The 17,934-nt window shown below is 54.5% G+C and overlaps 1 protein-coding gene across 1 annotated transcript in view; it reads right to left on the bottom strand.

Annotated features, from left to right (window-relative positions):
- Positions 1-1,533: 1,533 nt before the first annotated feature.
- The window catches only part of LOC133350105 (dual specificity testis-specific protein kinase 2-like), a 52,445-nt gene continuing 36,044 nt past the window's right edge, over positions 1,534-17,934 (bottom strand). Inside the window, exons 8-10 of the mRNA XM_061564130.1 lie at positions 7,610-7,696; positions 5,857-5,995; positions 1,534-5,162 (exon numbers count right to left, since the gene is read on the bottom strand). Coding sequence (XP_061420114.1) covers positions 3,865-5,162; positions 5,857-5,995; positions 7,610-7,696 — 1,524 coding nt within the window. The 3' untranslated portion in view covers positions 1,534-3,864. The remainder of the gene's footprint in view (positions 5,163-5,856; positions 5,996-7,609; positions 7,697-17,934) is intronic.

Here is a 17,934-nt window from a genome sequence, read left to right as displayed (position 1 = left end):
CCAAGCGGAACAATGCGTGGATAAAAGAAGCACAGACAGAGAGAGGTGGTGTGAGCTCCGGTGTGGTGTGACCTCCAATATAATAATTGAACAGCGTGGATGAGACGAGTCTGTCTGGTCGTGTCAGATGGTTTAGAGATCATGATACACTCCGTCATCGCATCATTGATGACAATCTGCGATGATTTCCAGTCTATTTTTGTTTTACCAAGTAAGACCCACTGAGCTGTATAGCTCTTTTTCAGAAGCGACCTGGTTATCATAAATGATAGCTCAACGAAGTGGCTTATCATGCGGGAATGTATAGCAGCCAAATACTCTAAACGCGTGATGTTGATTCTAAATGTGGAGGGATAAAAAAAAACGGGAGGGCCCGGAGAAAAATCCACACGATCACTGGGAGAGAGACACCGCAAACTCCAAATATACAGCAGCAGGCGTCAGTGGTCAGGATCGAACCCACGACCTCCTGTGTACCAGGCGAGGTAGTTAACATCTCACCACCGCGGTACGCTCCAGTGACCTCGCACACGAAGGCCGTGACATGGCCCAGCCCGTTGGGGACGATCGCGATTCCGACTCCAAAGGCCGCCCTGGTTATTACTGGGGGCGTCATAACCGTGACAATACTAGGCGCTGTCTGCTTCACGGTGGACGTTAAAGATGCCCTGTGTGTATAACTACGTAGCCAACTGTACTTATGCCCTGACATTGGCAACGGTAGGCCATTGTGTGTCCCGGTGTCACGGTCAATAATTGGCAAATTTGGAATTTAAACCGTAAATAACTCTATTGCGATTATACATATAGCAATCATCGTCTCCAACTAGCAGCAGACTCATGTTCCAGGTCACTGATGCAAACGAGACTCATTCTGGTCTCGAGTTTTCACCTGGTTAACACAAAATTAACTTGAAAATTAAAAGTCCAGCACATATGGCATGTACCGATAGGTTAAACTGTGGTGCGTAACAATTATTTTCAACGACCATACATTGTAAGAGTCGTCCCACAATCATTTGCAATAACTTATTTGGTCAGACAGGTGAGTTGGCGATAGAGTGAGGATCTTTTACAACTCTAATGCCCGCACCTCCTGCTCCTCCTCGGAAGATCGGAGGTCGGCGGGGCAGGAGACGGACGCGGCCGGGGGTTGACGTCAAGAGGTAGGTCCCGGCAGCTACGAAGTCCTGGCATTAAGTTGACCGTCAACATCCGAACCCAGAGAGCCGGGATACGTTGCGATCGATACAGGTGACTCGGACAGTCACAACATCACAATCCCCCCCCCCCCCCCCTAAAAAAAAACTTCTAAATCGATTCTTGAGTCGAATCGCCGCCCCCCCCCCGCCCCGAGATTGCGACGATCGCCGCGCTCTCCTGCCGTCATCAGAAAAGCGTTCTCCAATAAGGCATTCGGAAGCACGCGGCGGCCGTCACGACCCTGTTCACTCTCGCACCGACACGCAGACAGGCAGCGGCCGAGTGTTGAAGAAAACTTTATTGCTGTTCAATGGGGGGGGGGGGGGGGGGGAACTATACAAATTGGGGGTTAACGGACAGAACGCAAACATAAACAATCAATGTATTATCCAACGTTTGTCTTTGGTCTTTTCCAAAGAAGCGGCACTGACGAATTGCGCGCACGCCAGGCCCATCGGAAGGCCTTTGGGCCGCGCTGCACGGCTGCCCCAGCCCACGAGAGCCCCCCACCCTGCACACCTCCCCGCTCTGCTCCCCGCACGGACCTCGCGTTGTTAATGGACGCGGTTGTTCAGCGTGATCACTAATCGCATGAAGATGTGGGGGGGGGATGGTGAAATCGGTTCGTCGCACACAAATATCGAAATGTTCGACGATAAAAACACATTCCAGGACTTGTTTACGTCGCGGACGTCACCACCTTGGGGGGGGCGGCTGCTGATGAGCCGTGCTGCTGGCACCGCCTGGAAGTTGGGGGACAAACCGCGTTCGTGGCCCCGCGCCGATCGGTCCGGCTAGAACTGAACCGGATATGGTTATAGATTCCGAAGACGAACGTCGAAGAACAAAGAAAACCACAATCGACGATGGAACAACCCCTTAACGCAGAATGGACACGAGCTGACACTCCCGACCCCACACCCCCCCGCCCCGCAAGTGCCGAGACAAAAGATAAAATGTCCAAGCTGAAACGGGACGCTTGGGAGAGTCGGGGCCGGCGGTCCGAACGTCCCGTGCACCACCTTCACCCTCACCGTGCGCCATCCTCACCGAAACGCCTCGATCCATCGCCTACTACGGGCACGGTGACACGACCCACCTCCGCTCGTTCGTTACCCGGCTCAACTCGAGACTGCCGCTTCAGTGTTCGGTGCTAGGCAAGGTACCCAAGGCACAGGTGCAAGGCGAAGCAACACGACGTTCGATTACGACGACGTGAAACACGCGGTGGTGGGGGGGGCGGCCCGGCACGGCACTCCTCCTCCACAACGCCACGCAGACGGCCTCGCTCTTGGAAGGCATTTTGACCTTTCGCTTACGCTGGCCGGAGGAGGTGGGCAAGGGAGGTGGACAAGACGATTGTACAAAAAGCAGCCGAATCAGTGACCCGACGAAGGCTCATCGCAGAGATAGCGTTGACCTGATCAACCTATGCGTCATTTACATCGATTCATGGGGGGGGGGGGGGGGGGGGGGGCACGTTGCACGCTCGTTGACGGCAACGGTTTTCGCGAATGCCGGTGACATCAGCGTCTCAACTCCGAGTGGGCCATCGCCAGGGGCGGCTTCGATCGAACACGGAATTGGGAGTCTGGTAAACGACGCACAGGAACAGTCCAACGCTCAAAACTCTGTCACCGTTAAACCTTTACATTGAGTCACTGTTACGCAGACAGCAAAAGTACAGCCGGTAACGAGACATAGGTCAAACGATTCGCGAGGACTTGGGAACGGGTTTTTCCGGGAGGCAAACTTCACCGTGCTTTGTTGCACGGGTCAACGGGCCACGGGACGGGACTCATACCGAAGGGTGGATGCCCCTCCCCGTTACAGCGGCACAGTTACGAGATGAGCCACTGCCACTTCTAAACCGCAGTGGCTGAACGAGCAACGTTGTTGTCATCGCCACCGCCGCGTTAAGGTTCACGTGCATGGACAGCTCACGCTCTGTGGCCAGAGTCGTCCATAGCGGTGCGCTAGGCCCGGAGCAAATCACACCGTGTGCCGCCACCCCCTCCCCCCCCCGACGGCTTGAAACTAAACCGGAAGTATTACATCTGACATCGTGCCGTCGATGCGCGGGCCTCACCCCCCCCCAAAGTACGGGGCCCGGGGCAGTCGCTCTCCGATTAGCCGTACCCTAGAGACGGCTCCGTCTGTGTCAACTGTTTGCCCGCGGGTCGGGGGAGCAGCCGTTTCCACACGCGACGGAGGTGCCCGCATATCAACAGCTCCTTAGAAGCCTGGACTGGTTGCAAGACTGACCTGCCTCGGCTTGCTAAAGAAAATTTAAGACATTCAGCATCAATAGGAATAAATTATAAAATTATTTACAACCTTGACTTTCATTAAATAGATGCACAATTTCTTAGACGGAAAAAAACGAACAATCTCTTTTAGTTTTAAACCAAATTTAGCATAAAGAGTTTGTACAGCCCTTGCATATGTGTGTTCGAGTTCAGAGCGTGTTTATCAGCATTGAGATATGTCTCTTAATCTGGAGCGAGCACGCACGCGCACGCCCAGACGGGCACTGTGCGCATCCGTCTGTGCGTATGTGCTTGAGTGCGTGCGCGCGCGCGTCCACTTTTTACATTGACTTCACAGCAAATAAACGATTACAGAGGGCACGCTGCCGTGGTGTGCGTTTCGCCCCGCCGCCTAAAACAGTTCCTGTTGCAGCGTCGCTCGGTTGCCCATGCCCCCTGCCGCCCTCTGCGTCGTCACGGCCACTTCGCCGGGGCTGGCGCTGCCCCGCAGCAGTACGAAGGGGGTGCTGCTGTTGTTGCTGCTCAGCGAAACGGGCTGCGGGGAGAACAGCGCCTTGCTGTAGCCCGGCACGGCCTTCCCGGCAGCGGACGGTTTCCCGGCACGGTGGTACACCGGCGAGCGAGCGCAGTCCCTGTACGCCGGTGACTCGCCGCAACCGGGCCCCTCGGCGTCCGAGTGCGGGCCGCACCTCTGCCCGTGCGGGCAGCCGCGCCGCTGCTCGTCGCTGTCCTGCCACACGTCGTCCGTCGAGCCGTCCGTCACGTCCTCGTCGTCGTCGTCGTAGCCGCGGAAGCCGTTGCCGTGGAAGCTGGAGGAGCAGTCCGTGGAGCCGTCGTCTCCGGGCTGCGAGTAGCACCCGCTGCTCGATGTCTCGCTCTCGTCGCGCGAGCACCGGTAGCGCGGCGTCTCGGCGTGGAACCGGGACGGGGCGCAGCCGTCGCCGCCGCCGCCGCTCAACTTCATGCCTGAAAAGCGGCTCTCGCTCAGTACGTAGTCGAGTTCCAGCGGGTCACTGTCACTGCTCGTCGATGCTACCGCCACCGCTGCCGCCATGCCTCTGTCGCCGGCGCCGCCCTGCCGTGACGACGTCAGTTCCGGGCGAGGGGAGTCGGTGTGGCGGCGGCGGTCCTGAGTCGCTCGCCACGTCACCCGGCCGAGCGTGGCGTGAGTCACCGGTGCCCGCACTGGCATGTCTCTCCGCGGCAGCTCCGGCGAGCTGGGAAGAGACCTACACGTCCGCAACGGCATTAGAGTGAAGTCCATGTCCAGCGGGCTATCCCACTCGTCCTCGTCCGCTTGCGGCCGCTGCTGCGTTTTCTGCGGAGTCGACTGCGGTTCCGGCTTCATGCCGTCCACGGCGTCTTTCATCGGCTGGTCGAACGCCAGGGGCGCTAGCGTCGGCCGAGTGGGCGTGTCGAAGAACTTGACGCGCCCGCCTTTGAGCTCCTTGCGCGACGAGAAGGGGTTCACCTTCCCGCTGTTGGCGCTGCCCGGCGTGTAGTAGGGGTCCATGACGCTCACCACCGCGCCCCCCCGCGTCTTGGAGTGCGGGGAGAAGACGTCCGAGTGGCTGCGGGAGAGCCGCGTGTCCAGGCGCGGCCGCGGGCTCTTCCACGCCGACTCGCCGTCGCCCGGCGGAGAGTTCAGCGGCTTGCTGCGCTTGCACCCTGGCCCCTTCTCCCGCACACCTGCGGGAACAATGCAGACGCAGAACGTTGGTACGCTGTGCATCGTCGTCATCGTCAGCTACGATAGATCCACCGTTGGATGAAGGCCTCCCCAAAGCTGTCGCCCACTCTCATGGTCTCGCGATGCAACTATCGATTTAACACCGTCACACGAGCATTAGCTTTGTTGAACCCGGCGATCATCCCCTTCTTGCGATGTGTCCTGCCCGAGTCCACTTTCATTACAGGGTGTTGGCTTGCGGGTGGGGGTGCAGGATGGGTGGTACCGTGGATTGGTGGTGATGAGTGGTAAACGGGTGGGGCTGCAGGATGGGTGGTGCTGATGGGTGGTGGTGAATTGCTGGGGGTGCAGGATGGGTGGTACTGATGGGTGGTGGGAAATTGCTGGGGGTGCAGGATGGGTGGTACTGTGGGTTGGTGGTGATGGGTGGTGGTGATGGGTGGTGGTGATAGGTGGTGGTGAATGGGTCGGGGTGCAGTATGGTAATATGGGTTGGTAGTTGGTGGTGTTGTGTGGTGGCGATTGAGGTGGATTGCCAGAATGGGCGGTGATGTGGGTGGCTGGTTGTTGGTAAAGCGTGGGCGACTCCCACCCCTATCGGCACGTCTGGCCAGCGTTGAAGAGTAGACCAAACTACCCTTTAAATGTGGGCGTAGTTGCGGCTGCTGCCTCGGGCGTGAGGCCGAGTCGTACCTGGCTGCCACACGGCCTCAGTGCTGCCCCCCTGGCTGGACGGGGACCCGGTCTCTGTCCTCTCCACCTCAGTGATCCTGCTCATCTCCTCCAGCGCCCGCTCCACCTCCTCGAAGTTCGGCCGCAGCTTGGGGTCCATCTGTGAGCGAGGCGCCAGGCAAGATGACGACGCCCAATGGGGGGGGGGGGGTGGTGAAGGAAATGTTAAGAGTCGCGAGCTACAAGAGGAGTGAACGGTGATGCGAAGGTGCACTTCGAGGCGTTGGTTTGAAGCAGTCTTTTTCAGTTCTCGTTTTATAAAATGTCAGTGTGGGTGAAAATAGAACAGATGTCTTGTTGGGTTTTGCAAAGTGCCTATGACCAGAAACCCATCAGATCTCGTCGCATCTTGCAAGCTAAGCTGGTTTCAGCCTGGATCGTACTTGAATGTGTGACTAACATTAATAAAACATTGTAGGCTGTGTTTACACAGCAGGAGTGTGGCAAATTTCATTTTTGTATTGTGCTACGCTGCGACTGCTCTGTTTACCACCATCAACGACCGCACTTATCGGCATGGTAGAGTAGGTCCTACTCACCCATTCACACACCCGTCCACTCATCACTTTGGAATTCCCCACCAACATGTTGTTTTCCCAAGTCCTTAAGATAATAAAAACCTTACTCAATTTTGCAACAAACGTGTCAACTCTTATCCACCACCGCTTTTGTCAGCGCCGTTTGTTGCTGGCCGCTCAACATTTTGGGCCTTCGGGCCTGCGCTCAGCAAGAACGTAAACGCCCCCAACCCCCGCCCACCCCAATAAGACGGCACCGCAATGCAGACTCGGCAGGCCCTGCCAGGAATGCGTCACAGTTGCCAGTAGCGCGTGCAAACACTGGGCGGCCGGGGGCCGATCCTCGTGACAAGGAGGCACCTGGGTGGGACAGGGTAACGCCGGCTTGCGATTTCACCCATGCACCCGCCCGCCTGCCCACGCGTCTGTGTGCCCACCCGCTCGCCCGCCTGTGACCAGAAGCCTCCCGACCGCCACAGACAACAGCGGCAGCTACGGCGGCGGCCTCCCACGTGTTCCGTATTATATTTCGCCGTCCTCTTTGCGAACGGATACTCCCGGCTCGAACAGATGTCGGGGTGATTTGTGCAATAAACGGGGGGGGGGCGCGCGCTTTCACTCCTCGCTTTGATGTTTCGCGTCAAGATTTTGAAAGGTGGGTCAGACGCAGACGACGCCCCGTGCTGACGCGCAACAGGGACCGCCAGGAGGAAACGGCCCGATTTTTTTTTTACTTACTACAAGGAGGCCACTCAAGAAGAAGGGCGGGGAGTGAGATCCATTTCGGCCCAGCGCAAGGGGCCGGCAGGAATAAAAGATTCAAATGATGCTCATTTGGCGCGATGTCCGACGTTTCGCCCCTCATATGCTGGGAGCTACTTCAAATAAGGGAATGAATGAATATGGTTTTCTGAAATTTTGGTTTGCGATGGCTTTTTCTGAAGAAGTTCCCAGACACGTGCATCGAAACATCAAAAGACATCTTGGCAAGCAAAACGCGGCACAACACGAAAACAAGTCGCAGAGCCGCATGCTCGTCCACTGTTCTTTGTTCTCTCGATATTTTAGCGTGACACGTGCGCTGCCGCGGCAGTCACGGACGTGCGATCGCGGGCCGCCGTGACCTACTCGACGGCCGCCACCTTGCGGGGAGCGGCGCGTGGGAGCTGCACGTGCAAAGGTGCGCGGCTACTCACATTACAGCAGTTGAAGGCGAGCTGCAGGAAATCGGAGGGGCAGTCCCCGACCATGTGCTGGAAAGTCTCGTAATCCAGGCCAAAATTCTGCAGAAAAACGACACAAACAAAAATAAAGAGAAGCGCACTAATTGTCGGCTTGTTCGGCACGTCGTGGCAACGCTTTCGGCGAAAACAAGGAGGTTGACCGCGGGGGGGTGGGGGGCGGGGGAAGGGGCAGGTGCCGCGCGCCGTTAAGAGGCGCGTAGGCGCCACTAGAGCGCTCGGCTAGCTGGTTCCAGGAGTGCCGGAGGAAGTGGTTTGAAAGCCGCGAGCGAGCGAGATTGATCCGGCCCGTATGCTCGTCGAGCCTGCGCCCAGGGAGAACGTGTGGCCAAATGTTGCAACTTGCCCGAAACCACAGCGCGTGTGTTGCGACAACGCACGCGGTTGATAAGCCAACGATAAAGGTGCGTGTGTGAACCAGAGTTGTAATGTCACGGGGCCTCTTCTCAAATACAAAAAAGGGTTTACAGTGACCTCGACGTTGTGAGCGTCATGGAGAAGAACTGGACCAAATGCTAGATGGGGTTTGTCAAAATCGTGGAGCGTGCACACACACACATGCCCCACGATGGATCGACATTTGTTCCGTCTGGTGGATCGACATTCAGAGCAGGGAATATGAAGGAATGTATATTTACATTCAGAAACAAACCGTATGTATCTTTTCATTTCATTTACAGCCCATTGCCAAAACACTGTTGGACGAAGGCCTCCCCAAATCCGTGTTGATCATAGGGGTTGTGTGACCATACTTCACCACATACCGATCGGTGCAGGCTGGTTAAGGAGGGGGTGGGGGGATGGGTGGGACAGGGGAGACCCAGACATCACCCACCACTTACGGAGGTCACTGGCCAATGAGGTTCTCCTGCTCTCCAAGAGGTTTCACAGTGGTTACACAAAACAGACTTGTTAGCCATGGCCAGGGAATCGGGCTCGGGTGGCTGCGTTCAGGCCTCAGTTCGGGCCAACGCCTGCGCCACCACTCCACCCCACGCATCTCGTGTACGGCGAACACGAGCTCAATTACAGATCCGCTCAATAGTCCGCGCATTAAACGACGAGCTGCCATTATGTCCGATATGATATTACGGCCGTGAAAATGAGCGGTCATTAACGTTTAACATGCCACTGCGACCGAGAGCTCGACGCGCATGAAATTAGAAAAGTCCAGCGAAGCCGATAAAAGTGTAATTGCCCTAATTAAAATGAAAAGTGACGAACGCATTTAAGCGGCAAACTGTTCGACAGTGGACAGGGTTGGTTGCGACGCTTCTCGTTTGAGAGCCCCCCCCCGTGAAAAACAAACTCTAATTACCTCTGCCACTTTCCCCAGGGAGTCCATAAATTATTAGCATTAAGCAAAGTCTGACACGTGAGCGCTGCGACCTTGCGTCACTATCACAAACCCCCAGGCCTCTCCGACGTGTTTTCAAGACCACTCGTAAAAAAAAACCGAGCTCTACAGCACAAGCTACGCACTTCTATTTACCATGGTTCTCCTTTACCATGCCATGGTGGTGCAATGGCTAATACACTGTACTTGCAATCCACAGCCCGCCGGGTCGATTCACGTGATACCACGGGGCAAGTTTTTCTTTTTATTCCCTGGCATCTGCCTCTGTCCACCCAGCAGCAGTGTGAATGGGTCAACCACAGTTAGTCGATAGGCAAGGCTGGCCAGTGTGGAAGACTACGCCTAAATTCCTTCTAAAGGGGCTCCCGAGAGCTCCGTCGACAAGTGAAAGGCCGTTCTTTTAGCAGGAGCGCGAGTAAAAGCGATTGCGGCGCAGCTCCTTTACCCATCACCACAAATAACTCTGGCGCTCAGCTGGGCTACGTTAAGAACGGCCCGGGCCGGCTGCGATTGTGCAACGCAAACAACCCGAGCCAACGCGACGGGGCAGAGCGGCGTTACCACTCAACACACACGCGGAGCCCGGAGCCGCGGTCGAGTCGGCACAGGAGCCGCCCCCGGCAGGAGGTCCGCGCCGCGGCCAAAACCCGCCACTCGCAGCGCTCCGTAGATTTTTAGAAAACATCTCAAGTCATGGCCGGAGATCAAAGGGAGGGGCGGGCGGTCTCGAGGGCCTGGCCTCTGACAAAATGCGGTGCGGTGGTGGTGGCTGGCGGCGGCAACGGCTTAGTGGGAGGAGCGCTGGAGTGGACACAGCGTGGGTCCTTGTCATTGGGGCCCAAGTAGATCCATCACTCCAGGGGGAAGGGCAGGAGGGAGATGTGCCAGGGCCCCCCTCTGGTAACCTTGGGTTCATCTTGGTGGGGGTTGGGGGGGGAACAATGGTACCATTGTGCACTCTTGAAACACCCGGGGGCGGTGGTGTTGTTGGCTCGACCACTATTTACATATCGGAATATCGGTGGTATCTGGAAAAGCATTTCCAAAATCTGTATCGTGAAGAGAATAATTTATTTTTACACGGTGAGCCAGACGAAATTGAAAGACGAAGCTTATCTTGCATCCAGATTCTATCCGTACTGCTTTTGTGTAAACTGGTGACGAAAAATGTAAACACCCAGAGCTGGCATTGGGACATCTATTATCAGAAACAATCACCCTCAGTTTTCCAAAGCAAATTGACAACCCACTGCAAAAGCCGAGTTTAAAAAACAATCCCCACACCCCACCACCACTTGGGAAAATCCGATTGCACAGTTCCCCAGGCAGCTTTCCGAAATGCCGTCGTTTTAGAATACAAAATAAACGGTAAACATCCCGATTTAAAGCTTTCGTGACTGCAGGGATTCATCCTCTTGGTTCTTTCGGTAAAGTCACGTAGAAGGGAAGTAATAACATTCAGACGCTGTCGCCTCGACAGACCTGGTTTTCACATGAGGACGGCTGCTTGCGTTGTGGCCGAAACGTCGTGAGAATTATTTTATTATGTTTTGTTTTTATTATTTTATTTCTTCCCTTCTACGTGACTTTACCGAAAGAACCAAGAAGAAGGTAAACATCCCGTGCACGTCGGGAATTGGGCAAGAATAAAAAGCGCGCGCACGGACTCGTGGTCAAAACTCCCGTGCAATGGTCCTCGCCGTTGAACCATCACGAGGAAACTATCCCACGCGCCACGAGCGCTCCGCTCTACTCCGCCGTTGCGCATTCATAAACGAGAAGCAGATGGATGCCGAGCGGGCTTGCTTCCCGTTTTTCCGCGCCGCTAGAAACGCAAACCCCCGACGTAACGCGGCGGTGACGGCGGCACGGGTCCTCCCGTCTCAAGGGCGACGCGCTGATAGGACCCAGGAGCCGCGTATCGTCCGTGCCCGGCCGCTGAAGGGTGGCTCCCGGGTCATATCAGCGCCAGACGCCCCGTGGCTCTCCGTTTTTGTCTGCGCAAGAAACGCATTGCTCCTGGTCACGGATGAGCTTAACTACTACACACACGCGGCGCGGGCAACGCCTGCCCGCCAACAACCCCCACACCCGCTCACCCCAGCCCCGTGAATACAGTATCTCGTGAGATCACACGGCTTGCCCCGTGATGGAGGCGTGCGTGTTTTGCACTGTACCGGTGGTGGTGCTGTTTTAAATTCAACTCGCCCTTATTTGGAATAATGGCAAGGCCTGTGCCAGACAGCCAACCGAGACTTCACAGCAATGCCATATAAAGCCCTATAATTTTTAAAAAATATATATAAAACCTTCTCTTGTTCTTACTACATTGGGCAAACTGAAGCCCAGAGTCTATATTGTTCAACACGTTCGTTTTAAAATGCCATATAAAGCCCTATAAATTATTATTTTTTATAAATATAAATCTTCTCTTGTTCTTACTACATTGGGCAAGCTGAAGCCCAGAGTCTATATTGTTCAACGCGTGCGTTTAAAAATGTTGCTCGTCAGCAGCGCTGGAGTGACTTCTGCTGCTGCTTGATCTGATAAAGGCATCACGCTGCAATCACGCCAGCGACACCCAGGCTGAATGTCAAAGCAAGTTGTGTCGCACCGTCCGCCTGCTGCAGTTCCATCACCCGCCTGACTCACTGCCAGCGTCTCCAGCCGACCTGCTGAAACCGGTACCAAGGGCTGCCCGTGCCAGATCGGAGAGGATGCACGAACTCAACTCCGTAACGCAGACGCCCACACGCGCTCGATTGCTCGCGCTGCCGCAAACACTTGCCAAGTCGCAGCCAATTCCCCCATGCAACTCCGACACGCTTTTCATCCGTCGGGCTGTTTTCTTTTCTTCCGAGCGGCGCGAACGAGCGCTTTCAACGCGGCGAACCCGCACAGCGAGCCCACACGCACGCAAAAATCACGTTCTCTGTCAAACCGTCGCCCTCCGGCGCAGGAGGGGAGCCTCCTCGGGGAGCATGGATGCCTGCGGACTTGAACTCAGACCATCCCCCTACTCCCGCCGCTGTTTTCGCGGCAGCACGTACGACCCGTCGGCCGTGCCATTCTCTCGGCGCGCCAACGTCTCACTCCTAATTGAGTTAAACGCGCCGTTTCAAGTGTCAAGTCGGCCGTGGCTCTGCGTAAGCCATGGAGGAAACGTCCGCACGCTAGCCCTGATCCCGTTGCAGCCGTCGAACGGCTGCACGCGCCCAGAGTCTCGCCTCCTCCGGCGGTTCGCGGTTCGCGGGTGACCTTTGATGCGCTCGAAAAACATAACTTGTTGGACGTACGAATGTGTTCGTTTGCGGACGCCCGCTTTCGGTTCGCGCAAGGGGAGCAGCTTCGCGGTGCGGTGCGCGTCATCGTCGTGCGTGCAGCCATCTCTCTTGCGGCACGTAGCTCGCTCTCCTCAAACGCAGTTGTTTTTTAGCCTTTTGTTTATTTGCTTTCCTGCCCTAAGTCATTTGCATTTCATTGCTTTTTGCCACTTTGGTCACTATTCCAAATGAGACTCATTCTGGTCTCTAGAAGCTCTCACCTGGTTCAAAATGAACTCCAACCTGAACTTTCTCTCGTTATCCCTGGCCGCCAGCTTCTCCCAGCGAGAGAACCTCGTGGGTGGAGCAGGTGGAGGCCGAGGGGGCGGTCGGAGGCCTCTTGACTGTGTCAGATCGACCGCTACAGTTGAGACTTGGCAATAGGAAGAGGGCTCGCCTGGGGGCTTTGCCAGGAGGGACCCCTAGGGGTTGGCATCAGAGAGTGGATGCCCCCAACGCGCCGTGTTGGCGCACGCTCTCACAACTTTGCTATTCCCACCCGTGCCACCGGTGATACACAACCTCTGGACACCGCCGCCACGGGAACCGCTATCTCCTGAATTCACCTCGAGCGGCATTCTCGCACTAACGAATCAATCAATGAGCGCACGTCACTTCCTCGGCTCTCGCCCGTCACTCACTGTGCAAGTACGCGCATTTAACATTTTATATTCCTTATCCTCCGGGCGTCCCCATCCTGTTCCCCGAGAGCACCAGCAGCGTCTAATTGGCTGTCACGAGTGAATAATTTGGTTTCCGTCGAATGTAGGTGAGTTGGTGCCCTTTATTTTTAAGCAGGCGAGAGCTCACCAGGGAGAGAGACGGAGGGTCTCTTCCGGGTGTTGACTAATTCTATCCACAGCCTAATGAGCGCAGCTCCCTAGACGACTTCCGCTTTACGATTATTCAGCCCCACTCTCTGGCCCGCAGGGTTCGTTTTAAACAAGCCACTTGGCCGGCAACATCAACAAAAACAAAGCCCCCCCCCCCTGCGGAATTAATGAGCACGCAGCACTCATTCCGGTCCGGGCTTCTGCTGCAACATTTAAGCGGCTTACAGAGGACAATCTGAGAAATCCTCCACGTGGCGAGGGAAAAAAATCAACTTGAACCTTCACCTCCTTTGTAGATGATCAACGGAGCTGGGCCTGTGCTCAATTCGCTCAAGTTAATCTTGGGTGGCAAGGATGGAGGCGCAGTGGTTAGCGCTTCTGTGCTACGAATCCGGCAACCTGGGAGGGTGGCGGCGGGGACTGGAGTTCGCGCGTTCGACCCTCTGCCGGAGAGGTTCGCGGTTCAAAATCCAGCAGGCCGCCATTAATCACGCTACGCGCCGTCTGCTTCACAGCGGACATTAAAGATCACCCGGGCGTAGATTCGAAAGAGTAGGCCATCGTGTGTAGGCGCCAGGGTCAAAAATTTCAAAATTCCAAAAATCACCCGCAATTGTCGCAAATTGGATTAGAAAAGGTGGCAATCATTGCCCCCCTACAGACAGACTAATGCCCCAGGTCACTGTCGCAACTTGCGACTATCCTGAGTCTCTTAAGAGTTCTCACTTGGTTAAAGAAAATCAACTTGCAACTTGAGTTACATTCCCGGCCATGGCTAACATCCGCACCACCGATTGGCATGGTTAGCTACGTAGGGTGCAAAAGTTCAACATACACACGTACAGCGGACGTTAAAGATCTCCTGATGTCATTCACAAGAGTCAGTGAATGATGTGTGATGTATTTATATCGCAGGCCTCCCAAACCTCTTTCACCAGCCCGCACCAAACAACCATGCCTAACACCACAGTGTGGGTGGTCTATATTCAACAAGAGGGTTGACAAACGGCTGTCAAATATTATTTTGACTACTATCATTATTTAAAAAAAATCTCACAGATGAGCTTGAAGCCAGCGATGGAAATGCCACATTACTATGAAGGGGGGGGGGGGGGGTTGAGTTTCTTTTTAAAGAAGAAGAACAACACCCTTTGACTCTTCTTCACAAAGCGGTATTCATGTCGCTCGCACTAACACAACGGTCTCGCGGGGAGAGGCACTCTGCGGTTACTGCGGACCGCATTATAATTAGCCACCTCGCTTTACAACCGCGTCTCCATGTGCGTGTGTGTGAACGCGCGACGGCTCAGGAGAGGCGCCCTCCCCCCTCCCGCGCGCCCGCCACCACCACCCCTGGGCCTCATGTTGGTGCCACGCCAGCGAGTGCAACCCAAGCTCATGGTGGCGCTGCTTGTTTACCGAGAGGTGGCGTGTCCAAACACGGCCGCCGTCATCCCCTCCCACCAAACCACCACCCTCCTTTCTCTTGCTGCTGCTACAAGCCTGGAAGTAACCCCCCCCCCCCCATTCCTATCCACAACAAAAACAACATCGCCCGCAAGATACCCGGGCGCTTCGTCATCTCCGGTGAATTTTCATGATTTATTTCGTAACAACGCCTTAGGACGATTCACCTCCCGTGTAATTTGGGTTGGCTCCGAGCAAGCGGGCATTGCCACTAAAATCCCAAGAATGTGCAATGCTACGGACTACGGTTTTAGAAAACGGTGGACACCCTATACGGTACTAGTGTACAAACTGACGTGTCAGGAATGACGCTTGTAAGCGACCCCTGTAATTGCTTTATAATTATTCCCGTGACCATTTTGTTGTTCTTGCTGAACGCTGCTCACCACCAGCCCATGTCACACGAACATCTACGGTTCAGAGGAACGTCGCTTTAGCTGCACACAGGCGGTGTAACAACGCGGATTCGTTTTCATTGTTAAGCTCGCAACACGCGTGCCGAATCACATAAGGATGTAAGTGTATTGATTTGGACGTGTTGTAATGGGTGGGGCGGGAGGGGGGGTGTGGAGTGGGTGGCACATTTGTGTGCGCACCTCACTATGAACCCAGCATTCTGAGCTTGATCCCCGGCCTGATTGCTGTCTGCACCAACATCCAAGAACCAGCATGGTGAAGTATGGTCAAACTACACCATTGACTGGCCCAGCGTGGGCAGTTCTTCATCCAGAAGTGGATTGATAAAGTCCCTTGCATGCTGTAGTGGATTTTCTCTCACCCTTGCAGCCACTAAAGGCGTGAAGATTCACCAAAATAGATATAAAAAAAAAGCTAATCGTGAATTGTGAATCACAACAACTCATGAAACCACCCAAAGAGGGGACAACATCTCCGATTCCAACCAACACACACCCACGCTCAACCCCAAACGCTCTACTGCCGCGAGAAATCACAAGTGGTAATACCACGGCGATATCCCTCGTAATGAAGCGGAGGAGGCTCCTTAGTTTGGATCAGACACCTGTGGCGCGCCATCTGTCCAGCGCTAATGCCAGGCCGATAAGACAGGATGTCCGGGATAATCAGAGGGGGGGGGGGGGAATAGCTGCCGCCCCAATGCGCAAGTGTGCCGTGCCAGTCACGCACACAAAGGAGCCGCGAGGGTGGGGGGGGGGCATCGGGGCGCTGGACGTCGGGGGAGCAACAAAAACCACAAAACAAAGAAAAATATGTCGTCAAAGTCTGCGCCGCGCTGGCCCCTGCCTCTCTCGGTTGGGTATGAAAACGCAGATGGGCTCGCGCTCTCGCGTGCGGAGATGGGTCCCTGGTGCAGCCCGTGCAATTGCTCACTCAAACCGCTGCTGGCAGAAGGACCTCTTCCACTAGAGGGAGCTTCTCTCTCTCTCTCTCTCGAGAGAGAGAATTTCCAGATGGTATGTGGCCTACTTTTTTTCCTTGCTGGCCAGATGTCTCGGAGGAGAATATGAACAGCTATTTATACTGCTGGGTGGACATAGGCGGGGAGATTTGGGGTGCCACGTTGCCGGCATGTTAACTACCTCGCCTGGTATATAGGAGGTCGTGGGTTCGATCCTGACAATGACGCCTGTATATTTGGAGTTTGCATGTTCTCCCTGTGGCCACGTAGCTTTTTTTACGGGTCCTCCGGTTTTCCCCTCCACATTTAGTAATTTGGCTACTATAAATTTCCACGTGATAAGCCACTTCTTTGGGATATCATTTGTGACCAAGTCGTTTCTGAAAATGAGCCTATATAGCTCGGTGGGCCTTACCTGGTAAAATAGTTTAAACGTTTTTGTTTTAAAATTCAATAAATAGCTCCATTGTCGCAAAGGCTGTGCCAGAAGTTCGAACTGAACCGGTGACCTCTGGGTTGCAAGTCCAGAGTGCCAGCTATTACACCCCCTGTGGCAGCCTCCCCGATGTCCTGTACCTCTGATTAGGTTATCTTCTGCAAAAAACAAATGTTGAGTCAAGGTTCGTGTCAAGTCGCGGAACACTTTTCGGTTCACGTTACACGCGCTATCGTGCAATGTGCTCAACCTATTTTTACTCGTAATTTCTGGAAAGATCGAATACCCTCCTGCAAAAAGAGTCTTGGGACCCAACGAGGCTTTCTTGGATAAAAAAAAAAACGGTCGCCCATCGGGAGGTTGCGAGTTGAAATCCTTGTCAGGGGTTGGCACAACCCATCATCCCTCCGATGTCGATAGAATGACCAAGGAAGCCGATAACGGCTGTCATATGGAGAGAACTGCGGTGTTCATCTCCAGTTTACAGCCCTGAGCCAGTGGTGGACATTCCACATTCCTATGGTGTGGTCAAGACTGTCCACGAGTCAATCTCTGTTCATCCAGAGGGATGATAGACTGAGTAAACCTCCAACCAGGATTTGAACTCACAACATTCCGATTGCGAGCCGCTTGCTCTAACAACTGAGACACCTGGTCAGCTTGTTAACCAAAAATATATTTCCACACTCACAGAGCAATATACACGCAAACACACACACTCAGAGCAATATACACACACACACTCACAGAGTACTTAGAGAGTAGGTGGCTGTCCAAAGTGCGGAGCAGCCAGGATTAGTTTCGTTAATCATATGCAAACAAAAAAGCTCTCCGTTCTATCGTCTTGGATTTCGGACAGCTGGCTGTGTTGTCATCGTTTCAAAGTGAGTACCATCATCATTTTAGATTTTAAGTTTTTCGCAACTGCAGGGATCCATATTCTTTGGTTCTTTCGGCAAAGTCACATAGGTAGAAAATAAAAAAAATTAAATCACGACGTTTCGGGTGCAACACAAGCGTCCGTCGTCAGGTGGGACAACCACAGCAAGAAACAATTGCTGAAGTGGGAAAAAGGGCTGCCGTGACAAGAGGCTATATAGGTAAGAGAGGGGGAAAGAGCAAGGGAGGAGAGATAGAGAGGGGGGTGTGGGGGGTAGGGGGAGTGGAGCACAGCCAGAGGGATTAGAAGACAAGCAAGGCAAAATGCGGGGGGGGGGGGGAAGTGGGCGGGGTTGGGAGTGGGAGGCTGCCGAAACTGGAGATGCGGATATGAAGACAACTCCATAAAGCAGTTAAGATTTTACCTGGTTAATAAAATCCTTTTGCCTTGCTCGTCTTCTAATCCCTCTAGCAGTTCACCCAAACGCACCCGACCTGCTGATCGACTGACTGTGGCATACACGTTGGCACTGCTGCTGTGTGTTCAGAGATGGGGGGGGGGGTTTGAGAAAACGTGCCCCATTTTTTCAACTGCCGTGTGTGAGGT

Source organism: Lethenteron reissneri, chromosome 4 (genome assembly GCF_015708825.2).
Source record: "Lethenteron reissneri isolate LAM-NWPU_2019-01 chromosome 4, ASM1570882v1, whole genome shotgun sequence".
In the NCBI taxonomy this organism is placed as follows: Eukaryota; Metazoa; Chordata; class Hyperoartia; order Petromyzontiformes; family Petromyzontidae; genus Lethenteron; species Lethenteron reissneri.
The sequence above is the reverse complement of the archived record's forward strand: the minus strand, read 5'-3'. Positions and strand labels throughout refer to the sequence as shown.